The sequence below is a fragment of the Neovison vison genome, chromosome 5, assembly GCF_020171115.1.
Source record: "Neovison vison isolate M4711 chromosome 5, ASM_NN_V1, whole genome shotgun sequence".
In the NCBI taxonomy this organism is placed as follows: domain Eukaryota; kingdom Metazoa; phylum Chordata; class Mammalia; order Carnivora; family Mustelidae; genus Neogale; species Neogale vison.
In genome coordinates this window covers 15082645-15109096 of record NC_058095.1, presented here as the reverse complement: position 1 = coordinate 15109096, position 26452 = coordinate 15082645, and the positions used below count along the sequence as shown (strand labels likewise).

Here is a 26452-nt window from a genome sequence, read left to right as displayed (position 1 = left end):
GAAGCAGTACACCATGTTTTTCCATTGAACAAAACTCCATTGCTGTCGTAAGGTTACATTTCACTGTAACTTGACAGTTTAGCATTCAAATTGTGATGTGTAAAACGCACACCAGATTTTTAAGACTTAGCACACACACACATAAAATATCTCGTTATTTTTCTAATGATTACATGTTGAAATCATAATATTTTAGATATATGTTTTAAATAAATATTAAATTATTGTTATATCAATGTTACTAAAATTAATGTTACCTCTTTCTTTTTATGTTTTTTTTTAAGATTTTATTTATTTATTTGACAGAGATCACAAGTAGGCAGAGAGGCAGGCAGAGAGAGTGAGAGGGAAGCAGGCTCCCTGCTGAGCAGAGAGCCCAATGCAGGACTCGATCCCAGGACCCTGAGATCATGACCTGAGCCGAAGGCAGCGGCTTAACCCACTGAGCCACCCAGGTGCCCCTCTTTTTACGTTTTTAAGTGTGGTTCCAGAAATTATATAATTCTGTATGCAGCTCTCATTGTATTTCTGTTGGACAGACATTTCCACCAGTCCAAGAAAGTCCCACTGGACAGTGCTAGTTGAATCTAAATAAACTGTGCTCACCCTGACCCCCCAGCATCTTTGTTACCCCCCTCCCATAACCGGCTCCCCTACTGGGCTCCTGGGGGCCTCCCTCTCTCAGATTCTGCCTTCCTCCCAAGGAATCTGTCTTGTTGGTCCTCTCCAGCCTGCTGGAGCCTTCTTCCTCCCAGCTCCTCAGCACCTTCTACTGATACTGCATGTGGCCTCATGGACCTAATCTTCTCTTTACCCTGTTTTTTTACATTAAAGGCAACACTCTTGTATTTCTCTTTCAGCCCAGTGCCCTGCACGTAACGAACAGGAGTGGATGGTTTTAAAAATATTAATACCATCTTGTTTTCGTGTGACAACTGACAAAGAATCTGTCTTCATTTTCTCACAACCCCTCGAGGGAGGATGGGTAAAGCGTCTATAGCCATTTTACCCAGGATGAAACTGAGGCTCAGAGAGGTTATTTTGCTCAGGTCATAAGACTTTAAGTGTGGCCCCAATTTTTCTGGCTTTTTACCCAGGATGAAACTGAGGCTCAGAGAGGTTATTTTGCTCAGGTCATAAGACTTTAAGTGTGGCCCCAATTTTTCTGGCTCCTAATCCATCCCCTACACTGTGCTTTGGGGGCCTGTATGCATTAATGCTGAATAAATATGGAAAAGAGAGATTAGCAGGGATTAAAGAAACTAGAGCTATTTTGGGCTGGACTCTGAGAGATGGGTGGGTTTTATTTATTTTTTTTAATTCACTTGTTTTTAAAGATTTTAATTTATTTATTTCACACACACACACACACACACACAGAGAGAGAGAGAGAGAGAGAGAGCTCACAAACAGGCAAAGCAGCATTCAGAGGGAGAGGGAGAAGCAGGCTCCCCGCTGAACAGGCAGCCCTACATGGGGCTCTATCCCAGCACCCTGAGATCATGACCTGAGCTGAAGGCAGACACTTAACCTTCTGAGCTACCCAGGTGCCCCAGGGGTTTTAGCTAAGCATGAGTAAGTGGGTATTTGGTAAGAGACCCACAGTTTCTCTAAAAACCTGTCAATAATCAGGAGACTTCTTGATGAACATAGAATGATAGAAATAAACCCTTGGGCACGTTTTCTAATAAATCCAATTCCTATAGTATAAAATCCCGCCCTTTCTCGAAGTGTACAGTTGAGTGGTTTTCAGTATGCTCAGTTATGCCAGCATCCCTGCTAATTTCAGAACATATTCATCATCTCATAAAGAAAGCATACCATTGGCACTCACTCCCAAGTCCCCTCCCCACATCCCTGTCATCCACTAATCCTTTTTCTGTCTCTATGGATTTACCTATCCTAGAAATTTCACATGAATGGATTTATAAAATACGTGGCTTTTCGTGACCAGCTGCTTTCACTTAGCATAATGTTTTCAAGGTTCATCTGTGTTGTAGCCTGAACAGCACCAATATTCGTAGTGTATAATCAATTCTTCACTTCGTTTTATGGCAGAATATTATTCCGTTGTATGAATATACTACCTTTTGTTTATCCATCCATCAGTTGATGGACATTTGGGTCATTTTCCATTTTTGGCTATTGCAAACAATAATATGCTGCTTTGAACATTTGTGTAAAAGTATTTTGTGCGGACACTTCTTCAGGTCCTGGGTACGTACCACGGAATGGGGTTGCAGGGTCACATGGTAACTTTATGGTCAACAATTTGAGGAATTGCCAATCTGTTTTCCCAAAATGGCTGCACCATTTTACAATCCCACTAGCAATGTACAAGGATTCCAGTTTCTCCACATCCTCAACAACATTTGTTATTGTCTTTTTTAAAAAAAAATTTTAAATTTTTTTTTTTTAATGCAATCTCTCCACCCAACATGGGGTGTGAACTCACAACCCAGAGATCAAGAGTCACGTGCTCTTCTGAATCAGCAAGTCAGGTGCCCTGTCTTATTTATTTTAGGCATCTTGGTGTGTGTAAAGTGGTAGCTCATTCTGTGGTTTGACTTGCATTTCCCTGATGATTAATGAAGTTGAGCATCTTTTCATGTGCTTTTTGGTCATTGTGTATCTCTTTGGAGAATGTCTATTCAAATCCTCTGCCCATTTTTACGTTGAGTTTTTTGTCTTTTTGTTAAGTTGGAAGAGTTCTTTATCTATTCTGGACACAAGTCCCATATTATAGGCATGCTTTACAAATATTTTCTCCCATTTCATGGCTTGTCTGTTTGTTTTCTTGGTGGTGTCCTTTGAAGCCCAAAAGGTTTTAATTTTGACAAAGTCTAATTTATCTAATTTTTCTTTTGTCACTTGTGCTTTTGGTGTCACATCTAAGAAACTGTTGCCTAATTCAAGGTCAGAAAGATTTATATCTATGTTTCTTCTAAGCTTTTTATGATTTTACCCCTTACATTGTCTATGATCTTTTTGGGTTAATTTTTATAAACAGTATGAGGTGGGGGTCCAACTTTATTCTCTGGAAGGTAGAAATCCAGTGTCCCAGAACCATTTGTCAAAAATAATTTCTTCCCTTTCCCTCTACCCCGTTTAATTGTCTGGGTATCCTTATCAAAAACTCAATTGAACATAATTTAAGGATTTATTTATAGACTCTAAAATTTTATTCCATTTTGGGGCATATTTTCTAAGGGATTTTTTCCCCCTCAAACTGTGATAGCTGGTGATACCTCCTTCCCTGGAAGAGAGGAGGAGATAGGGAGTGATCTCCCAAGCAGACTGCATTTCCTTTGTTGGTTCGGTCATCCATAGCTCTTTGCACTGGCCTAACCTTAATGACCTCCTCCTATAGGAATCAGAACAACCTCCACTGATTCGATGGCATCTGGGAAGTAACTGACCATATCTCTTTCCTACCTCTCAAGGTTATTACCATTATCAAGTTAAATAATTCCCACAAAAGAATTTAGGAGGTCTAAAGTGCTATCCAAATGTAATTGTATTCTTATTATACCTCTCCCTCATGAATAGAACCCTAAAGAGAGAGAGAGAGAGAGAGAGAGAGAGAGGTTATTTTTAACTTTTACTCATTGAGATCAAGTTTGTAACATCAATATTATTGCAAATTCCAAATTAATGAGCTTTGGTCCTTCCTGTTATTCCTGCAGGAGGCTGGGAGCCTGCCACCTGGCAAGCGAGTATGAATGATGTTTATTCCTTTTATCCACAAAGTAAGCCCTTCCTTGAATGAGGGCTTACTTTGTGCCAGGCGCTGTGCTGAGCTCTGGGAAAACCAGAGACTAAGGCAGACCCAGTCTCTGTCTTCTGGCACTGATGGTATAGTGGGGAAGCCGGCTACCAGAGTGAACCATCCTTAGGGAGGTGCAGGTGATGCCTTCAACAGCCCTCGTATCTGTTTGCTTACAGAAACCACGGAGATGAGATTATCTTCCAACCCATTTACCTTGGCTTCTTTTATTTTTCAATGAGGCAGAAGCTGTCCCATGCTGAACTCAGTCCCTAACCCAGATGTTCCATAGACATCATCACAGTGCCACATAGACCTGAACGGACCAGCCTGCTCTGCTGCCCTCCTAGATCCGATTCTCAGAGGGAAGCTCTTCAGAGGGCAGACCCGGCTGAAATCTACCTCCATCCTGCTTTCCTTGGGTTTCTTTTCTGACTACAGAGAAAGGCTCCCTAGTTACAAGCTAAGCCTTCCACTCTGCCCCTCCTCCCCCACCCTGACCCTTCCTTCAGGGCCTGAAGGGGTGTTAGACTCCACGCGGCACCCCCCAACCACCGCCAGCCGCCAGTGGAGACTCCTCCCTCCCAGAAGACAGCAGCTCACTTGGACCACCCGAGAGCCCGCATGACTCTGGGAGGGAGAGCCCAGGCCCACTGCTGCACCCTCAGCCTGGGCCCTCCCCCTTGCTAGGGCGGTCACAGGGGTCCATCTAGCCAGCCCTGAGATGCACCTGTGTCCCTTGGCATGAGAGAAAGCCAGAGGGCCCCTAGCTATCTACCGTCTTCCCCTCCCTGTCCCCGTCCACCCCATCCTCCTGCACACACCTCTCCCTGCCGTCCTGTCACCTGATTAGTCATCTCGGGCATTTCGGTCACAGCCTCCTGTGCACACTCCATATGACAAGGGGAGCCCATGTGTCCCTCGGAGCCTCAGGCACCAGGCACTGTCCACACCCAGACACCCAGACACAGGGATTCCCAACTGCTTGGAGCAGCTGAATGGGTTGGGGAACCACCCACCGTGGTCTCTTTCCTGCTGCTTCTGCTCTGCCTCTGGCTCCTTCCACCACCCCTCCCACTCGCTTGTCCGCCTCTAGGGACAGACACCGTAGTGCTGAGGAGTTAGGGGAGGACCTTCTGCTGCCACAACCACCTCAGGCAGATGCCACTCTCTTCCTTCCCTGTGCTTGTCCCCCGGAGACGTGGATGACACAGGAAAAGAATGAGGGGGAATGTGGGGACCTGAGGTGACTTGGAGCAAGCCACTCAAACCGCAGTCTTAATTTCTTCATCTGTCCCAGTGAGGGGATAAATTCTCATCTGAAGGCTCCTCTCGTCGTTCGCAAAGGCTCCGAGTCTGTGTGGTGGCTTCTGCGTAAGACACAACGGCTCGCGTCGCCAGCGGGAAGGGGCATGCGTGCCAGCGCTCCTGTGCCTCTAGACAAACCCTCCCAGCACAGCCCCTCCGTTCTCCTCCCTTTCTTGGTAGTCCCCCAGCCAGTCCCCAGGTGAACCTCGCGGCAGCACCCCCCCCAGGCGCCTCCAAAGCCGAAACTTTCCCCCGGGGCCGGTGCAGGTCACACCCCCTCCCCCCAAGGCCTGATGGAGAAGCTGGACCCGGTGACTGATCATTAACCCCATCTCTGCTGCGCTGGCGGCGCCGCGGACAGCTCCCCCACTTTGTCACTCCGGAGACGCCTGGGGCGGTTCGGCCGGGAGACGGAGCCCCGGAGATTGTGGGGAGACGGAGCCCCGGAGATTGTGGGGCTCCCGGCTGCCTGCGCCGAGGCTGGGCGATGGCAAGGAGAGGGCACCGAGTGCAGACTGGGCTATTCCGGCGAACTGCTGGCTCGCTCAGCCTCGGAGGTCTGTGTGTGTCGGGACGGTCCCCCCTTCCAGCCTCCTCTGTGAGAGCCTGACCTAGCCCCATCCGCCACCCCCTGGGCGACAGCTCGCGGGGGGCCGCCTTGGCCCCTCCCCGGGCCGGCGCCCCTGCCCAGGCTGGCCAGGAAGCGTCGGTCCCCGCCCCGCTCGCTTAGGCCCGCAGCCGGGGGACTTTGGAGTCGGGGAGGAAGCTAGCGGGGCGGGGAGGTGGGGGTGTGTCGGAAGGCGGCGGCGGGGTTTTATAATCCGCAGGCCGGGCGCGGCGCGGGAGAAGGGGCAGCGCCGCGCCGTGCACCGCGCACCGCGCCATGGGGGCCGCGTCGGGCCGTGCGGGGCGGGGGCCGCCGCCGCCGCTGCCGCTGCTGCTCCTGCCGCTGCTGCTCCTGCCGCCGCGGCCGCCCGCAGCCCTGGCGCTCCACCCCGACCTGGAGCCCGGAAACTTTTCCGCCGACGAGGCCGGGGCGCAGCTCTTCGTGCAGAGCTTCAACTCGAGCGCCGAGCTGGTGATGTACCAGAGCACGGTCGCCAGCTGGGCGTACGACACCAACATCACCGAGGAGAACGCGCGGCGCCAGGTGGGCGCGCGGGCCCGGGGCGGGGGCGGGGCCCGGACGCCCAATCACAGGCCTGCGGCTGGGCGCTGGGGGGCGGGGAGTCACGGCCGGGCGCGCGCCCCCGGCCCCTGAGCCTCGGGGACCGGGTGGGACCCGCGGACGCCGCCGACCCCGCTGCGCCCCATCAGACCGGCGGTGGATGTCCCAGCACGGTGCTGGGCGCAAGGTCCGTCCCCAAGAACCAAAATGGATAAGGCTGACTCGCCTGACCTCGAGTCACCCCAGATTGCAGCGCCCTGGGATGACATCGGGCTGGGTCAGAGGCAGTCTTCTCCGAGGGTGCCCTCTCTGCTCTGGGCCCTCATCCTCGGTAGCCGCTACCTACCCCTCTCTCACTGTTCTGTCACCGCTCATCACTATCTACCCTCCCCTCCCCCGCCCCTCTTCTGGCCCCAGTTTCTGCTCTGCCGCCCACCTGAGGCAGATTCCCCCAGCTCCTGACCCCCAAGAGGAGGGAGCAGTGCTCCCCAAGCCCCAGTGTCCAGGAGACCCTGGCCTTCCTCCCCTTGCCCAGCACCATGGCCTCTGCTGTGTCCCCTCCGGTGCCCACAGGAGGAAGCAGCCTTACTCAACCAGGAGTTTGCTGAGGTCTGGGGCCAGAAGGCCAAGGATCTGTACGACCCAATCTGGCAGAACTTCAGCGACCCCATCCTGCGAAGGGTCATCAGCGGTGTTCGCACCCTGGGTCCTGCCAACCTGCCTGTGGAAAAGCGGCAGCAGGTGGGCCTGGTGGGCCAGAGGGTGGACGCAGATGTATCAAGCATGCCTCCTAGGGCTGCCCTGGGCCGACTGGGGAAGCCTGGCAGGAGGCGGCTCTGCGGTCTGTACACATCCTGCCTGGGAAGCCTCTGTGAGCACAGAAGAGCTCCCTGAAACATTGATTTCCCCTGGAGTTGGGGTATAGAAAGTGAAATTCAAGAAAACAGATGAAAAGGGGTTTTTCAAAATGTTGCCATAGTCCGGTGTGGTTTATGGGCTTCTGAAAGATTGAGGAGGACTGAGAGGGCATTGAGGCCAGAGTGAAAGAGATTTGCCCTCACTGCGAGGGGGTGACCGAGCTGGGACTTGAAGCCCATCCCAAATTCTGAGGACACTTGTTTCCACGTCTGCAGGCTGGCTCCCTGGGAAGGGGAATCAGTATATTAGTGATCAGAGTGTCCTGAGTGCCACAAGGGGTCTTGCCCAAGCCACATGCCCTCTCCGGGCATCCTTTTCATCCCAGCAAAAAGAGGAGGGGGCAGCCCAATGGTATCTGGGGGCTGTTTGATGCTAACATTTTCCACACTCTAACTCCCCAGTACAACTCTCTGCTAAGCAACATGAACAGGATCTACTCCACAGCCAGGGTCTGCTTCTATCCCAACAAGACTGCCATCTGCTGGTCCCTGGACCCAGGTATGGCTCTGTCTCTAATTGTTTCTGCTGGGACTTCCCAGCCCTCCCCCACAGCCCTGCTGCACCCAGGAAGAGGGTGTGCTTAACAGGAGGCCCATGGAGGGAGTGGGTAAACCAAAGACATTGACCTCCAGTTGGGACTGGACTGTCGGTTGCCCCCACCCCTGCTTCTGGCACACTGATTTCTCATACCTCCAGCCTCCAGCTCCCACCCCACCCAACCCCCACCCCCATGGGTGCTTTGGCCTCTCCCATCCCCACTAGCCTTCCTCCTGGCTGCCTGGTTTTGCCCTTTCATAAGTCCTCAGAGTCTCCCAAGAGCCCTCCACAGGACATAGACCCCTTGCCACTTCTGCCTAAACCTCCCCGTCTCCCCCAACACTGACACCCCCATCCACAAGGCAGCCTGAGGTTAGCTGCTCCAACCCATGAGGCATGAAAGGTCTGTCTGGGTTTTGGCCTCTGGATGGCCCCTTTGTGTGCACCACCTTAGCGCCTCACTTCCCTAGGGACCAGGACCCCTCTTGTATAGGTCCCAGCCCCAGCCCACCCTGGCTGCAGGTGGCCTTTGGCTTGGGGGGGCATCATGATGTTGAGGAACCAGGTAGAGATGGTGAGGACTGGCGTGGGAGCACTCCTGAAGATGGCTGCTGCCTTCAGTGGAAACGACTGACCCTGCTCCCCCATGTCCCAGAGCTCACCCACATCATGGCCATCTCAAGAAACTACGCCCTGCTACTCTATGCCTGGGAGGGCTGGCACAATGCTGTGGGCACCCCGCTGAAGCCGCTGTACCAGAACTTCACCACCCTCAGCAATGAGGCTTACCAGAAGGATGGTGAGTTGACCCACCCCACACCTGGTGTGAGTGAGCGTTGCCCTTCCCAGCTTGCCAGGAGCTCAATCCGCAGTCCCCTCGGAGCCCGACCCCTGAGGCAGATGGAGCAGCTGTTGCCATATTCCAGCTAGTGGATGGTGGCGCTGGCTGGAGCCGCACCTGCCTTCCTCGGGGCTGCCGCGCGGTCCTCGCGATGCCCCTCCCGGCACACGCGGGAGCCCCAGCACTCATCTTTGCCGTGCCAGGATCTGTTTAGCTGGAGTTGGAACAACCCTAGTTGGAAGATCTAGAGCGGCGGTCCCTCAGCCATTTTTCCCAGCTAGCTGGCAGATAGGCAGGCCCCGATCCCGGAGGATGGGGAAGCAGGTCCACGGAGGTGCCAGAACCTTGGGTCTGAGCTGCACCCCAACACCCCCCTCAGGCTTCTCAGACACAGGGGCCTACTGGCGCTCCTGGTATGAGTCACCCACCTTCGTGGAAGATCTGGAGCACCTCTACCATCAAGTGGAGCCCCTCTACCTGAACCTCCACGCCTACGTCCGCCGCGCACTGCACCGCCGATATGGAGACAGATACGTCAACCTCAGGGGCCCCATTCCTGCGCACCTGCTGGGTGAGGACCTTGCCTCGCCTCCACACGTGTCCCATGGACTCTCCTCCTCGTGTCTCCGGTTGTCGGGCCCCATCCTGTGTGCTCCCCCACGCACGACCCCCGTGGCTCACTCCACAACCCCATGAAGCAGGCGGCCCTTCTCAATCACCACGGCTGTTCCTGCTTTTCAGACAGGGACCCGGAGGCTTGAGGCGCGTAGACTTGGCAGAGGGCAGAGGACAGAGAACTGGAGAAAGGTGGAGCTAGGAATCTCGCTACAGACTTTTGACTCCAGGTCCAGTGGGGGAGGAGTAATCATCTTAGATTATATCCTAGGAAGCAAGCCCGGGCTTGGCAGCGTGAGCCCCAGTGATGCTGCTGGGGTCCCTCCGGCTGTTGCCAGGGTCCTTGCCAACCCCGGGGAACCTGGAGCATTCGGGAGCGTGAGTGGGCCTGAGGGGGCGAACACGCTGCTACCCTTGAGTGCCCAGGGTCCAGGTGCCAGGGACCCAGAGGGCTGTTCGGGGACACATGTGGGGAAGCAGGCAGGAAGGAAGCCAGCCAAGCAGGGAGCTAAGCTGACTGGCTCCCCTCCTCTGTCTAGGGGACATGTGGGCCCAGAGCTGGGACAACCTCTATGACATGATGGTGCCTTTCCCTGACAAGCCAAGTCTCGATGTTACCAGTACTATGGTGCGGAAGGTAAGCTCGGGGTTGGGCTGGAGTGGGGGGTCAGCATGAAGGCATCAGACGTGGGCGGGGGCAGGAAGAAGGTACAGGAGGGAGATGGGTCCCCCGCTTTCGGCAGAGCACTAGCCCGGAGTGTGCATGCTAACAGTGAGCTGGGGTCTGTGTCAGGGGCGAGATGCTGGCCCCTCCCTCCAGGACCCCACAGGTGGGGTGTGGGCAGCCGTCTGCTTTTACTGACCCACTATGGTTAGTGGGGGCCCTGCCTCTGGGAAGGGAGGCCACCAGAGCAGGGACTGGGCAAGGAGCCGAGCTAGGTGGGAGCCACAGTGAGCTCCCACAGCTGGTCCCTGACTTGTACCTGCTCCCCCCTCCCCTTCCCCAGGGTTGGAACACTACGCACATGTTCCGGGTGGCGGAGGAGTTCTTCACCTCCCTAGGGCTCTCGCCCATGCCTCCTGAGTTTTGGGCAGGGTCCATGCTGGAGAAACCAACCGATGGGCGTGAGGTGGTGTGCCATGCCTCTGCCTGGGACTTCTACAACAGGAGAGACTTCAGGTCTAGACGTGGGAGGGGAAAGGGGGTGTCTGGAGCTCCAGGAAGGGTGGGCAGACTGGGCACAGAGAAGCCAGTTCCCCAAACCAGCTCTTCCCCGAGCCCTGACACTAGCTGGTGGGGCTGGGTCTATTCCAAGGCTATTGGGCATATGAGACACCTTAGGCCGCCTTCCTTTGGCAGCTTTGGCAGGCAGCAGCTCTTGACATTGGAATGGAGGAAGAAGGCCCTGAGTGTGGGCTGGGGCAGGGCAAAGGATTTGTATGTTTCCACCAGCTCCTTCGAGGCCCAGGGCAGTGCCCAGCTGGCTCCTTTCCCTTAGGTGCCGGCCTCCCCATGCTCTGGTCCGTGCCCTGCCCTGTCCTTCACCCTCACCCTCGCCATCTCCCTGCCCCAGGATCAAGCAGTGCACGCGGGTCACTATGGACCAGCTGTCCACGGTGCACCACGAGATGGGCCACGTGCAGTACTATCTGCAGTACAAGGAGCAGCCCGTCTCCCTGCGCCAAGGGGCCAACCCTGGCTTCCACGAGGCCATCGGGGATGTCCTGGCGCTCTCCGTCTCCACTCCTGCACATCTGTACAAAATTGGCCTGCTGGACAATGTCAGCAATGACATGGGTATGGGGGGTGGAGAGGACCCAGCCCAGCCCCCCCTGGACCCCATTCCAGCCCACGCTCCCTCCTGCCCTTCCTGACTGACTCTCCGCCCCAGCTCAGGAAGGTCTGGGGATCCACCTGGAGCCTCACAACTCACCCCAAGTTCCAACTGGACACTGCCCAAGGGCCCTCTTCCAAGCAGGGCTCCATGGTTGTGAAGGCCGGCCTTCCCTTCTCTGCATCGGCCACCCCCACCCCCTGCAGGCTCCGGCCCAGGCCTACCCTATTCTAGCTGGACCCCCATTTCCCTCTGACCTCCCTCTTCTCGTCTCCTCTTCCAACAGAAAGTGACATCAACTTCTTGTTGAAGATGGCACTGGAAAAAATTGCCTTCCTTCCCTTTGGCTACTTGGTAGACCAGTGGCGTTGGGGGGTCTTTAGTGGGCGTACCCCCCCTTCCCGCTACAACTTTGACTGGTGGTATCTTCGGTGAGTAAAGAGGGATCAGGAAGGGCCTAACCCCAAGTTTTCCCTCCTCCCTCTCCTGGGCCCCCAGGAGCCTCCTGCCTCCATCAGTCCGGTGCCATCCTCTCTAATGTTGTCTCGACCCTTTTCCCTACCCATTTTTTCTACCCCAAACTCCCTCCTCCGGGAAGTCTTCCACAGTTCACCAGAGGGGGATGGGATGGCCTGGTGGGAATACCTGCTTCACAGCATTTTCTGCAAAGGCTAAGTCAGACTGTGTGCAACTCTTATGTCCTGAGGCAATTTAACCATCCTCTTCTAGAACCAAGTATCAGGGGATCTGTCCTCCAGTTGCCCGAAACGAAACCCACTTTGATGCTGGAGCTAAGTTTCATGTCCCAAATGTGACACCGTACATCAGGTAGCTGTGCCCCTCCTCCCACCCAGTTCCGTCACACTGTTCCTCCCCCTCCCCAGGGCTGATCCCCACACTCTTCTGGGCACCCCCCCAAGGGCCTGGGATTTCAGTGGGCCTCTTTCTTGAGCAGGGTGGGTTCTCCCTTCTCCCCCAAGGCAGCCCGTGTGGTCTGGCCTCTGCCGGGTCCGGGGCTGAATGGTGCCTGGGCGAAGGCTTCCCCACCACTCGCCCTAACGCCTGCCCTGTACCTGCAGGTACTTCGTGAGTTTTGTCCTGCAGTTCCAGTTCCATCAAGCCCTGTGCAAGGAGGCAGGTCAGCAGTACCCACTGCACAAGTGTGACATCTACCAGTCCACCCAGGCGGGGGCCAAGCTCCGGTGCGTAGGGGGTGCAGCAGGGCCAGTGGGAGGGGAGGGGAGGGGAGTGGAGGGAAGAGGTGGGGAGAAGACTTGTCTGGAAGGCAACTGGCTGCCCATGGGAAAACCACAAGGCCCTACCGAGGAAGGGCACCTTCCCTCCCTCCCAGCCCCTTCTTTCTGTCCTCAAGGATTTACGGAGTAGGCCCTCTGGCGGGTATGACACAGGATGATGTCCCGGGCCCCTCGCTAGAGCTCCTAGTCCCCAGAGTCTTAATGTTGCTGCTCTGACAGGCACGGAGGTGGGGGGGGGGTGTCGTACCCTGGTCTGAGTGCCCTGTGCCCACCAACAGGGAGGCGCTGCGGGCAGGCTCCTCGCGGCCCTGGCAGGAGGTGCTGAAGGAGGCGATCGGCACAGACACCCTGGACGCCCAGCCGCTGCTTGATTACTTCCAGCCGGTCTACCGGTGGCTAAAGGAGCAGAACAAGCGCAACGGGGAGGTGCTGGGGTGGCCCGAATACCAGTGGCGGCCTCCGATGCCCAACAATTACCCAGAGGACATCGGTAAAGCCCGGAGTGAGGGTGGGGCTGGCTAACGTAAGTTCTTGGTTCTGGGCTCTGGACTCAGGACCCCTGGTTCCTGGTTCCTGGTCAGCCGCTCCCAGCTGGGCCCCGGCACCCTGCCCTTAAGGACCGTGCAGCCCAGCGCCCTTGGCTCATCACGGGGCCTTGCCTTTTCCCCAGCATTCTAGGGAGGGGGTGCCCAGATCTGAGGCCCCCCCCGGGGCAAGCTGGCGGGCACACTGCTCTATGAGGTCACATTGCAGGCTCCGCTCTTATTGGCCGGGGGACTGTGGCTACAGGGCTCTGCTCTCCTGCGGCCATGGGCCAAGGTTGGGCTGCTCCAGGACTTCCCAGCCTCTTCTTCCTCCTACTCTGCTGTGGGCACCCCATGCTGGTCCCCAGCCAGGAGACCACCCGCCAGGCATCAACCAGCAGCCAGAGAACAGCCAGCCAGGCAACAACCAGCAGCCAGACACCCCAGAGCCCAAGTGGGACCAGCTGGGGGGTGGGGCGGGGCCTGGGAGGTACGGGGGGGGGGTGGGTAGGAGCAGGAGGCTGGGGCAGGGGCAGGCTCGGGCCAACCTGCAGCAGAAGGCAAGGGGAGGCCTGTCTGTTTCCCTCCACTTTGCTCCACAGGCCTGGTGACCGACGAGGTTGAGGCCAGAAGGTTTGTGGAGGAGTATGACCGGAGGTCCCTGGTGATATGGAACGAGTATGCCGAGGCTAACTGGAACTATAACACCAACATCACCACAGAGGCCAGCAAGATCCTGGTAGGGGCCCTGCCCCCGCCCCATGCTCGCGCACACGCGCGCGCGCACACACACACACACACGGGCGGCCCACGTGTGAACTCCTGCCCCCCCGGGACCGAGCCTCAAAACCCAAGACAGCACAGAGCAGGCTGCCCCCTCCCTCCCTTAGGGCAGGGGGCGTGGGGGGAGGCTATCAGAATTTGTGAAAAATCCAGATGTGATATTTAAAATAATACTCAACTTCAGATTTGGGTGGGCATATACTCAATGCCTAAAAATGTTGTCTTTCTTTACCAAGCTACCTATTGTTCATAGTAGAATGATTTGCACAGACACAGGGGAGACTAAAGCTGGGTTTTTAGGTTGAAAGCCCCTGTTTGCCACCACAGTAAGGACTCGCGGCCCTTCACCCCTTCCGGGCCTGTGTGATGCACGCGGTGTATGCGAGGAGAGCCCTGGAGAACCATTTCTTGAGGACCACTGTGAACGTTACGGCTGTTGCCTCCTTTAGTCCTCATCTGCCTTTGCAAAACCAGCAATCTTGTTCCCATTTTACAGATGGGACCCTGAGGCTCAGAGAGGCCACAGAACTAACACCCACCTGTCCCCATCCTAACAAGATACAGGGGGCGCGTCCCCTTCTGTCTACCAGGAATGTCCTGTGTGACACTGGGTTTCTGTTGAGGGGCGCACACTGCATCCAAGACCCCATAGACGGTCCAGGTTGAAGAGCAAAGGCAACAACTTGACAAAACTGCCCCGTCCCACAGCAACCCCCAGTCCCTTCCACTCCTGCCGTGGCCCCTCCACCATAGAAGCCTCTCCAAAGCTCCCAGGCCACCTGGCATGGTTCCCCCTTTGCCCTCAGCTGCAGAAGAACATACAGATGGCAAACCACACCTTAAAGTTCGGCACCTGGGCCAGGCAGTTCGATGTGACTAACTTCCAGAACGCCAGCATCAAGCGGATGATAAAGAAGATTCAGGACCTAGAGCGGGCGGCGCTGCCTGCCAATGAGCTGGAGGAGGTATGTGGCTTTTGGGGAGCAGGGAATGGAAGGTCCAAGGTCAAGACCAGGTCCCAGCTTGGGGGACGGAGCCCAGTACAGGGTCTGGCCTTCCTGCTGCTTCCTCTTCCTCTATCTGCCGTGACATCTCCCCCGTTGGCATCACCTGTAGAACTCCTGAGAAGGCAGCACCTTTGGGAACACACTCCCCCAGCTCCATAGGTCCCCCTCTGCACATGATGGTGCCTGGGGCAGAACAGGTAGCGAAGGGGGGCAGCTTGCTGTCTCTCTCCTTCCTCCTGCAGTACAACCAGATCCTGTTGGACATGGAAACCACCTACAGCGTTGCCTCTGTGTGCCACACCAATGGCACTTGTCTGCAGCTGGACCCTGGTGAGCACACGTGGGGAACAAGAGGGCAGGTGGGGAAGGCTGGCGTGGGCAATGTTGGGGTATTGGCCCATTGAGGGGGTCAGGGTCTCCTGACTTATGGGATCAGCATGTCCAGAAGATTTACTCCTCTGTTTTCCACCAGCGGGGGCTTCTCTGCCACCACTGAGGGTGGGCACCCACTTTACCTCTGCTCTGATCGTGGCTCTCCATGGGTCCATGCTGCTGCTTCCTCTGGGTCCCCCCTGGACTCCCTCTTTTCCTCTCTGCACTCTGTACCCATCAGAGTAGAGGGTACCTCAGACTTGTCAGCTGCGTGCTTATACCTGCAACTAAGGAGAGTAACTCTAGGTTTCTTCCTTCCTTCGCCCAACCCATGTCTTTCCTACCTTCTCCAGCCTCCTCCTTGCCCCCTCTCCCCCGCACTGAGGCCACGGCTCATGGAACCCACCTCCCGCTCGAAGGAATGCCCCGGCCCTTCCTCATCCCCTTCTCTCTCCACACTGGCTGGTTCTTCTTGGCTTCTCCCCTTTGGAAGAGCTCCCCCCGGACACTTGAGTACCTGCGCACAGATACGTTCTTCCTCCCTCCCTCCTGACTCCATTCTCCCAAGGGTTGGGGAGCTAGAGCCATAAACATTCTTCCTGAGGAATCACTACCCAGAAACCATCTCTTCCTGGCCCTCTGCCCAAGTCCCTCATTAGAACAATGACAAATAGAAGGGGAAATGGAAAATAAACAGGAGAGAGAGAGACAGTTTTCCTGAGACAGGGTTTGACCTACGGTTTGTATACACGGGGAGGCACGCACAGAGTTGCGGGGGGCGTATGCGCGCCTGTGTGCGTGTGTGTACACATGTATGTGGAAGAGTGTTGCCTGCAGCCTCCCCCCCACCCCCGCCGTCAGTTAACCTCTTAATCCAGGCCCAGGCCGTCATCAGATCAGTGCCATTAGTAAAACGAGGAAGCACCCTCAAAAAACAATACTCACATCAGCAGAGGGCAGAAGTGAAATTCTCACAATACATTTTTTCCCCAAACAATGCATTTGAATATACTTTCTCAGGGAGGAGTAGATATCACGAAGCATATTCTGAAATAGAGAGAGCACAAGTCAGATAGTAAGGTACAGATGGTCCCAAAGGGTGTCTACTGTCTTCCAGCTCAGGCGGGGGGGGGGGGGCAAGAACAGGCACTGCCCTAGAGGGGGGTGGGGGGCTCCGAAAGTGCCACGTGAGCTCAGGCCCTCCTTGTCCCAGCTCTGCCAGGTGTGTGTCAGCTCCGTGCAAGCCATATGGAGAAGGCTGCACGCACAGTGTGGCTTTGACCAGACCCAGACCTAGGACTCCGGCCTTCCTGACGGCACTGGGATGGCTCTCTGTACTTTGTCTCCACGGCCATCCTTGATTCCGTCCAGTTTGCCAGCAATTGGTGCTAGATGGCCTGGGCCCCATGAATACTCAGAGACCGACGGGGAGTGTGCCCCACAAGGGCCCTTGTGCCCCCCATTTGATTTTTACATCTCCCCCCATGAGTGCTGGCATATCCCCATTTGAAAGATAGGGGAAGAAGGGTCCCATGACTCGTGAGGTTATTTTGGGGTCAGTGGGAGACTAGACAGGAACTCAGGTCTTGTGCCCTCTAAGCCATTTGTCCCTCACACGGAGGGGGTGAGCAGGAAATCCGTGGTGACCAGCAGCTCTGGAGTCCAGGCCTTTGGTTTGTGCCTGGCTGGGCCACTTCCTCGCTGGGGAAACTGCCCTGTTGCCAAAACGCTCATGTGAAAGCCAGTGCACCCCTCACGGGGCTGTTGCAAACTTGAAGTGGTGTGCAGGTCCCCTGAGCCCAGGGACGGCCACCAGGAAGCCCCTGTAGAAAGTGCAGGACCTTTCTCCCATGTCCCTGGACAGCCCTCTTCACGGGACTTCCCAGCTGGACCCCAGCCTCAACTCCTATGACCGAGTCCACTTTATAGGAGGTGGGAGTTGAGCGGAGAGCTCGAGGTTCCAGCCCTTCAACTCCTTCCAACTCCTTCCCGCAGATCTGACGAACCTCATGGCCACATCCCGGAAGTATGAAGATCTGTTGTGGGCTTGGAAGAGCTGGCGGGACAAGGTGGGGAGAGCCATCATCCCTTTCTTTCCCAAGTATGTGGACCTCGCCAACAAGGCTGCCCGGCTCAACGGTGAGTCCCTCCCGGCATTATGGCCGGCTCTCGGGGCCCAGCCCCGCTGGGGCCCTCAGGAGGGTCCTCGGAGCCTCCTACACTTGGTGAGAGGGAGGTCCCTAGAGGAGGGGGGGCGGGGGTGCTCAGGGACTGGTCGGGTGTCCCCTCTGCAGGCTACGAAGATGCAGGGGACTCCTGGAGAGCCATGTATGAGATGCCGTCCCTGGAGCAAGACCTGGAGCAGCTCTACCAGGAGCTGCAGCCGCTGTACTTGAACCTGCACGCCTACGTGCGCCGGGCCCTGCACCGCCACTACGGGTCGCAGCACATCAACCTGGAGGGCCCAATTCCCGCTCACCTGCTGGGTGAGGACCAGTACAGGGGCGGGGGCGGGGCGGGGCCGGGGCAGGGGCGGGGCCGGGAACAGAGCCCGGATGAGGGAGGGTGGGACCAGTGCTGTCCAAAGAGCGAGGAGAGGCTGGGAGGGACCGTCAGTTGGCGCCTTGGGCGGAGAGAGCGAAGGTTTGAGGCTGAGGGAATGTTGCCAGGGCTGGGGTGGGTTGGCAGCTAGGTGTGCGGGGATGAACCTCCCTCCTTGTCTTGAACACCTCATTTGCTACGGAGCCCCATGGTACAGATCACCCGGATGGAGCAGCGGGAGGATTCATAATAAGTTTCCGGGAGACCCTATCACCCATCCCCGCTCAAGGCAGCACAACGCTGGGGGTGCGGGCGAGGGAGGAGCTGGGAGTGAGAAGCTGGGCCTCCCCGAGAGGCGGCACGTGAGCAGAGCCTTCAAAGATGAGAGAAGATCCCACAGATGGAAAAAATAGCTGTAGAGAGAAGGGCAGACACGATGCTCAGGCCAGGGCAGAGAGAGTTAGGAGCACAGAGGACAACATGGAGAGTGTAGGGCCATTGCAACCTTTGGACCCTCGTGTTTGTAGGGCTTGTAAGCTCAGATGCCCAGAAGGCAGGAAGTAGGCAGTGGAAGACAGTGATGGATGGTGGGCAGGGAGGCAAAACAGAGGCTCCAGGGTTCCTGTCCATCCCTGCTGGGCCACTAAGGACACAGCCCTAGGGGGTTTATTGCTATGAGCAGAGAGGCCAGACAGGGCCACAGATCACTTGCCAACCACGAGGGAGACCCCAAGAAGCTTGACCAGGTTTGGGGACCTCGTAGCCCAGGAGCCAAGCCATCCTTGACCCACACTGGTGAGACCAAGAATATCTGAGGAGACATCAGCTTGATGACTGTGAAACACAGACCCCCCACAGGGGAGGCACCGGGCCCAAGTGGCCCCAGGAGCGGGAGGCCGAGCTGAGGCTTTGAACTAAGACCTTAGCACTCAGAGCAGATAATGACTTTGTGTACTGGATGTACAGGCTGAAGACCATGTGTATCGAATGCCAGATACCACTTGCAAACAGCAGGTGCTCAAGAGAAGCTGTTAAGATCCTAAGACAGGGATCTGGTTCCCTTTCCATGGGTGATGATGCTGAGTCTGAGAAGTAACATCGGTCTCTCCTCTCTCTCTGCCTTCTCTTCCCCTACCTGCCTCCAGGGAACATGTGGGCTCAGACCTGGTCCAACATCTATGACTTGGTGGTGCCCTTCCCTTCAGCCCCCAAGATAGATGCCACAGAGGCCATGATAAAGCAGGTGCACACTGGGCCCCTCATCACACTTCTGCCCCTCCAGGGCAGCCCCCGGGCACAGGGGAGGGGAGACCTCTGCCTCAGTGGGAGATGGTCCTCTGATTTAGGAATTCCCTCTGGCTTGGCCTTCTCACACCCCCCACCCCAACCGTAGCACATAGTCTAGCCCCTTAGTCCCCAGTTTGGACAGAGCTCACTCTGCTTGCAGGGCTGGACTCCCAAAAGGATGTTTGAAGAAGCAGACAAGTTCTTCACCTCCCTGGGGCTGTTGCCTGTGCCCTTTGAGTTCTGGAACAAGTCAATGCTGGAGAAGCCAACTGATGGGCGGGAAGTAGTGTGCCATGCCTCTGCCTGGGACTTCTATAATGGCAAGGACTTCAGGTGTGTCCAGGTAGCAGTCAGGGGACTATATCCTGAACCCAGTGGGCAAGGAGATGAGCCAAGTAATGGTTCTCCTATTGTCCCCTCAGCCAGAGTGAGCAGAAACAAGCACAGTGACCAGAGATTAGGATGAGGGTCAAGAGCCTTGGGCCTGACCCCAGCTTGGCCATTGGCTTCCAGCGGGGAAACATTGTCTACCAGGCAAGGGTCTTCTCAGGCACTGGCCAGTCCCGGGTATGAGCACTGTGAGAGCTGCCCAGGCTTCCCTCACTCTGCAGCAGCCCCTGCTTATAGCAGGCCATCTTCCTGGCAACATGTGCCTTGACACAGAGAGGTACCTGAGGACACTGGGGGCTTCACACGGGCCCACCATTAGCAGAGGCTCAGAATCTGTCTTCATCGGAGGATCGTTATCTATTGCTGCCTAACAAACCACCCCAGAACTTAGTGGTAGAAAACAATCATTTGTTTAGTTCATGATTTTATTGGTCAGGAGCGCAGGCAACATGCAATGGACATGGCGCTCCTATGTACAATGATAGAGACCTCAGCTGCAGTGGCTGTGGTGGCTGGAGAGCACGGGGTGGGGACTTGGTTCTGGCTCTTGGTCGGGTTCCTCAGTTTTTCTCCATGTGGCATGTGCTAGGGCAGGAAGGTTCAAGCTGGCTTCTTTACTCACATGGTGGGTCCTTGGACTGGGATGACTGGAGCAGCTGGGTTGATGGGACATCGGTCTGTTCAGGCTAGCTTGGGCTTTGGCCCAGTATGAGAGATAGGCAGTCAGATTTTCTATCTGGCTGTTGGCATCCTCCAGAAAGAGCAAAAACAGCCAGGTCTCTTAAAGGCTAAATCCAAAACTGGCCAAGTCACTTCTGCCACACTTCATTGGCTAAAGCAAATCACAAGGACAACCCCAGAGTCAAAGAAGGGAAAGAAGACCCCACCTCTTGGGAGACGTGGCAAGGATGACCTGCCATTATGGGTGAAGTGTCTTCTTATGAGAGTAGACACAGAGAGTCTAGAACAAAGCAGCCAGGGTTCACTGGACTGCCCGTTCTTGATTCCCTCTTTCAAAGGCATGAGGGCTGCAACTGTAGGGCTGGATGGAGACAGAATCAAGAGGGTGAGAGCCCCTCTGGGGGGGGGGTCTTTCCTTGTATGGGGAGTCATAGGAGAAGGTGGACAGATCCCAACCTGGATTCAGGGAAGCCCTTCCTGTACAATGACAGTACAATGACAAAAATATGGGGTCAACTGAACTGAAGGGCTCTGGTAGAATTTCTTTGGTTCACAAAAGAGACTGAAGAAAGACGAAAAAGGAGGCGGGACCTCTGGCGTGGACAGCTCTCCAGATGACATTTCAGCCTGAGCCAGAGACCTCCTGGGGTGAAGATGTTTGCTGGTGTTGGGCACATGGGATGTAGAATGGCTCAGAATAACTGTTGTTTCCTTCAGGAAGCCTGAGTCTTGGAAGAGAAAAAAAAAAATGTGTGCATGAAAAATCACAGTACCAAAAAAGAAAAAAAAAAATCATAGCACCCACATTCTCAAAAGTCCTACACAATCATAGCCAAGTGTCCCAATGCCTCTGGAGCAAGTACTTTGCACAGTTAGAAAGCAACATAGCAGTGAGGGCTGGAGTTATTCAGGGAAGTTGGAGGCAGAGAGATGGCCTGAATGACCATACTTTAGAGACTTCCAACCCTTGCCTCTTTCTCAAGCTTACTTCATGCCTCCTTTGGTTTTCCTTCCCATAATGCAGTGTTCCCTGCATAGAGCATTGATGGGCATGTGGTTCGTATGCAGGGAGGACAGCAGGTCCATTTGCCCCACTCCTTGTGTTCCAGGATCAAGCAGTGCACCACGGTGAACATGGAGGACCTGGTGGTGGCCCATCACGAAATGGGCCACATACAGTATTTCATGCAGTACAAGGACTTGCCTGTGACCTTCCGGGAGGGTGCCAACCCTGGCTTTCACGAGGCCATCGGAGATGTGCTGGCGCTCTCTGTGTCTACCCCAAAGCACCTACACAGTATTAACCTACTGAGTAGCGAGAGCGGCGGCTATGGTGAGAGAGGAATGGGAGGTCCTGCTGGACAGAGGGACTGAGAAGGGCCAGTGAGCTTGGGAGGCTGTAGGAAGGCCCTTGATGGCTCACAGGCAGCAGCTGGGACAGAACAATGGGGAACAAGGAGGCCACCAGCTTGGTGAGCCGGAAGGACAGAACCCATCATACCAACCCAAGAGGCAGGTCGCTGGGCCCAGAGAGGCACAGCCCACTCCTCCCCTCTCTAGCCGCTGCACACCCATCCAGGCTGAGCTGCTGCGATGGGGCAGGAGGCAGGTGGAGATCTGACGACCAGGCTCCCTTCCCTTGGCAGAGCAAGACATCAATTTTCTGATGAAGATGGCACTCGACAAGATCGCCTTTGTCCCCTTCAGCTACCTCGTTGACCAGTGGCGCTGGAGAGTATTCGATGGAAGCATCACCAAGGAGAACTACAACCAGGAGTGGTGGAATCTCAGGTTCTAGAATGTTCCCGTGAGGCTGTGGGTTGTGGGAGGGTCTCCATCGGTATCTGTGTCTCTGCATGTGGGTGTGTGTATGGTGTTTAGAGAGGGGATGTGTCTATGAACAACACATGAGTGTGAGTGTGTGTAAGTGATGAGGGGCACAGGGGCTGATTGTGCACAAGGTACAGCACACCAGAATCTGGAGTATCCAGAGTAGCTCCAGGGACAGGTAGCTCTTTACTTCAAAAATGCCAACTCTTCCTGACTTGATTCTTTCCAAACCCTCCCTCCAACGTACCTTTCCTCTTGACAGGCTGAAGTACCAGGGCCTCTGCCCCCCAGTGGCCCGGTCTCAAGGTGACTTTGACCCAGGGGCCAAGTTCCACGTTCCTTCAAGTGTGCCTTATATCAGGTAAAGGGGAAGGAAAGAGGCCATTCAGTCTTCGAAGGGCCGTCGCTGCCCTGTGGGGAGCTACCTGTCTGGGTGACCCGGAGGGCCTGGCTGCATGACACACAGTGCCTAGGTCACTCACCTGAAACCAAGGCTCCCTGTTGTTTCACACTTTTGATGTGATGAGAGTCTCTCCCCTCCAGGCAGTTCAAAACAGAAACTCTACTATAATTGGCTAATGGTTACAAGACCTTGGTTGGATAGTTAACATTATTAACCATGACCCATGACCCTTGGCAAGATCATGACCTAAGAACTTTCTGTTTTTATTTATTTATTTATTTACTTATTAGATTTTTTAGAAATTTATGTATTGGACAGAGAAAGGCCACAAGTAGGCAGAGAGGCAGGCACAGAGAGAAGAGAGGGAGGCAGGCACCCTGCTGAGCAGAGAGCCCAATGTGGGGCTCAATCCCAGGACCCTGAGATCATGACCTGAGTCGAAGGCAGAGGCTTAAAACACTGAGCCACCCAGGCATCCCGAACTTTCTGTTTTTAAACAAGATTGTGATTCCTTTACTACACATTCACCATATTGCCTGTGATAAAATTTGAGTTGTGCCTGGAAGAACTTCTATACACTAAATCCAGAGTTAGAGACCCAGCTGGATCTGGGGCCCAGGAAGGGTCTAGAGAGACCCAAAGAGGGAAGGGCCCAGATGTCTCTGAGCTGCAGGGAGCTCAGACCACCCATGAGGCAAGGCGGGGGTGGGGTGGGGTGGAGGGGGTGAGGGCTGCCCCAGGAGGGCTGTGGCTACCTCTAGCCCTTGCCACCTTTAGTCCCAGGAAGGCCAGTGAGGGAGGATTCGTGCTCACAATGCCCATCTTTCCACCCTAGCACCTGGCATGATATCTGCATATAGTCAAGACCTAATACATAAGTGTGGGTTGGGTGAATTATTTCCAGAGTCCAGGAAGGGAGAGAAAGCCTGCTCAGATGTTCCAGAGAGCAACCTTGGGCAGGGGACCAAGGGGACTAAAGGGTGCCTCAGATCAGGCCCAACCTGGACAGTACGAGGTTGACCTGTAAGAAGGGCCCCTACCTGATTTCTGCACTGGTTTCCTTCTTCCAGGCTGGCACTAGCTTTCCCATGGAAGCCAGGCCCAAGTGATGGTTAGCTTCTGAGCTTAGTGTAGATAATTCTCCAGGCAGGGGTGGATGAAGGAGACACATTCCAAATTCTGACCAGCAACCTTGGCAAAGCACTTTTAAGAAATGCCAGGAAAGTCAGTGGCACATGGCTTGTGCCCAGCATTCAAAGTGGGAGGCCTGCACTGCTAGTTTGGGACATTCTGAACCAAGTGCAGAGAATTTGCTGTGGCCTTGACTGGCAGATTTCTACCAGGGAATCCCTGCTGTTTGGGATAAAGGAGATCATTTGCGCTGTCTTCCTTGCCCAGACCACCCTGCCAGGTGCACGTGCACGTGACCCTGGAGCCAACACCTGGCCTCTGCCTGTATCTAACCCAGACCTCACTGCTTTGGAAGCAACCTGCCAAAACTTTGAAGGGCTCTACTCTGACCCTCCTCACCCATGAATGATCACCAGACCACCTCAGAACAGCCCTCCTGAGATGCAGCGGGAGCCTCTCCTGTGGGAGGCATGGAACTAGGGAGTCTTGCTGACCCTGCAGACCAGAGGGTGTCCTCACCCTGATTGTCTGGCTGCAGAGGAAGGTGAAGGGTACTGGGGCTCGGTGGCACAGGTCCCCAGCCACCCCACCCCAGGCCGTGCTTCCCTCCACGCCAGGTACTTCGTGGGCTTTGTCATTCAGTTCCAGTTCCACGAGGCTCTGTGTCAGGCAGCTGGCCACAAGGGCCCCTTGCACACGTGTGACATCTACCAATCGAAGGAGGCAGGGAAGCGCCTGGCGTGAGTGTTCTCCAGCTTGCTTTTGACCATTTTCCACCCTCTAACCTTTCAGCTTTGAAGAGCGCCGTGGGGCTCTTCTGGGAACACCTGCTGGCCGGGTGCCTGTGCTGGAGATTCCAGTTGGAGCCCGTGCCAGGGCCTTAATGTGCCATCCCAGTAGGGACCTACACCCCTCTGGGCCCGGATCATCCCTCCCCTACTCCCACTCCCACTCCCCCAGGCCTGCCCAGGCCTTCCCAATCCCGGAAGGAGGTTGATGCTCGTGGGGGACGGGGGTGGGGTGGGGTGGGGAGTGAGAATGAGGTTGGGCGCTGGAGCAGGGAGCCTCCCCTCCTGTCCTTCTGACTCAGTTTCCCTTCTTTGGTGCTCCCCCCAGGGATGCCATGAAACTGGGCTTCAGTAAGCCGTGGCCGGAAGCCATGAAGCTGATCACAGGCCAGTCCAACATGTCGGCGTCCGCCATGATGAACTACTTCAAGCCGCTGCTGGACTGGCTCCTCACCGAGAACGGGCGGCACGGGGAGAAGCTGGGCTGGCCTCAGTACAACTGGACGCCGAACTCCGGTACCGCTCCCCGTCCCCCTCCGCCCCAGGCGCGCCCCCAGAGCCCACGCGGGCCCCGGCCGCTCGGCGGTGCCGGGCCCGGAAGCCGGCCTGACGCGTCGGCCCGCCCACCGCCCGCTCTCCTTGCCTCCCCCGCCCAGCTCGCTCCGAAGGCCCCTTCCCGGGCAGCGGCCGCGTCAACTTCCTGGGCCTGCAGCTGGACGAGCAGCAGGCCCGCGTGGGCCAGTGGGCGCTGCTCTTCCTGGGCGTCGCCCTGCTGGTGGCCACGCTGGGCCTCACCCAGCGCCTCTTCAGCATCCGCCAGCACAGCCTCCGCCGGCCCCACCGCGGGCCCCAGTTCGGCTCCGAGGTGGAGCTGAGACACTCCTGAGAGGACCCCGGGCGGCCTGGGCCGCCACCAACACACCAGACCGGGGGCACGGGGGTCGTGCGCCGAGGACCCACCGCCCCCCTCACGGCTCACCCCGGCCCGCCCTCCTCCTCCCCACCCCCCACCGTGCCTCGAACCCCGAACCCCGGAGCTGACAGTCCGCCCTCCAGACCGCGAGCCCCCGCGGCCCCTGCCCCCAGATCCCAGGGCAGCCGTCCGCCTAACATGGAGCCCCGTCCTCGTCCCTCTCTGAATACAATTAAAGGACCTGCCTCCCCCATCTGAGTCTGTGTCCCTCGTGGGGAAGCCAGGGACAGGCAGGCACAGGGACGCTCTCCCGCCTCCTGGCAGTCAAGTGGGTCACTTCTCTGGGCGTCTTCCACCTCCTCCAAGAAGAGCCTGGGAAAATGCCCTGGAGCTCTGGCCCCAGCGCCCACCTCTAGCCCAGGCAGTTGGCCAATGTCCTGCACGGCAGGCGGCCCCTGCCAGCCCCGGCACCAACCCAAGGGGACTCTGGGAAGCAAAGAGGGAGCAGACATTCTGGGCTTCCGGCCTTGCCCTTCCACTTGCCTCGGGAGCCCTGCCCCAGCTGTTCCCTTAAAATGGCAGGTCTTTAAGATGGAAGGCTCCCGGCTGTCCTCTGGTTCCTTGGCAGAGAAGCCTTGCATGTGTCTGACTCCCTGAGGGCACAGCACTGTTCCCCGTGGTCGCCTCAGGCTCCTGCCTGCCCCAGCTCCACCTCTGCTGGTGTGACTAGAGGGAACTCCCTGAGTATCGTCTGTGGGGTCCCGGGCCAGATCCCTTCTCCTCAGCTGGAGAGGGGCCCTAAATGCTGGAGCTTGGCAGGAGCTAGTGCTGGAGCAGGGATTCACTGCCAGAGGCCGCCCCTGCCCTCCCCTGAGCTCACACTCTCACCCTGAGCCTGCCCTCAGGAAGCCAAGGTGGGCTTGAGGGAGCAGAATTCTGAGGGACACTTTAATGACTTTATCATAGAAAATTCGGAAAATAGAGAAAACTAAAGAAGAGTAAAGCCCTTTATATGAACACCAAGAGACAAGCAGTGTTGACAGTTGATTGTCCGCTGTTTTTCTCAGCACATATTTTAAATGAGATCATCGTATGTGACGGTTGTGTATCCTTTTCCCAGTTAACATACAATCTGTTTTTCAGATATTTAAATGCCAACTCTAGAACCTGGCCAAAGGGAAGTTGGCAGTTTTCCAGGGCCAGAGGCTCCCATTGTAAGCCTGGTTCCCTCCCTCAGGATGCTGGGCCCAGAGCCTTTCCCAGCTTTGGGGATGCCTTGACCCCAGCCAGGCTGAGCCCCCAATAACTGTCCCCCAATATCCTTTAGTCCACAGGTTTTTATTTTTTTACTCCCAATCTCCAGCTACCGTGTGTGTGTGTGTGTGTGTGTGTGTGTGTGTGTTGTGCACAGACTAGGTCCTAGGGGCCTGTTCCACGGAGCAGGATGTGGAGTTGAGGTATTTTGGATATGCAAGAGGGTAGAAGTTTATGATTACTTAGGACAATGGAATTTATAAACACATCCTCTAAATAGTTCCAAGCCTTCTACCACCAATGA

General features: G+C 56.0%; 1 protein-coding gene across 1 annotated transcript; it reads left to right on the top strand.

Moving 5' to 3' along the window:
• Window positions 1–5948: 5948 nt before the first annotated feature.
• LOC122906093 (angiotensin-converting enzyme) lies at window positions 5949–24882 on the top strand. Its single transcript, XM_044247658.1, has 25 exons — window positions 5949–6224; window positions 6816–6983; window positions 7562–7658; window positions 8353–8496; window positions 8918–9109; window positions 9693–9790; window positions 10161–10333; window positions 10728–10951; window positions 11275–11419; window positions 11718–11816; window positions 12068–12190; window positions 12523–12734; window positions 13371–13507; window positions 14358–14516; window positions 14801–14888; window positions 16926–17069; window positions 17225–17416; window positions 18617–18714; window positions 18919–19091; window positions 20939–21162; window positions 21476–21620; window positions 21922–22020; window positions 23811–23933; window positions 24310–24497; window positions 24638–24882. The coding sequence occupies exons 1-25, from the start codon at window positions 5958–5960 to the stop codon at window positions 24865–24867; spliced, it is 3942 nt and encodes a 1313-aa protein (XP_044103593.1). The 5' UTR covers window positions 5949–5957; the 3' UTR covers window positions 24868–24882.
• The last annotated feature ends 1570 nt before the right edge of the window (window positions 24883–26452 follow it).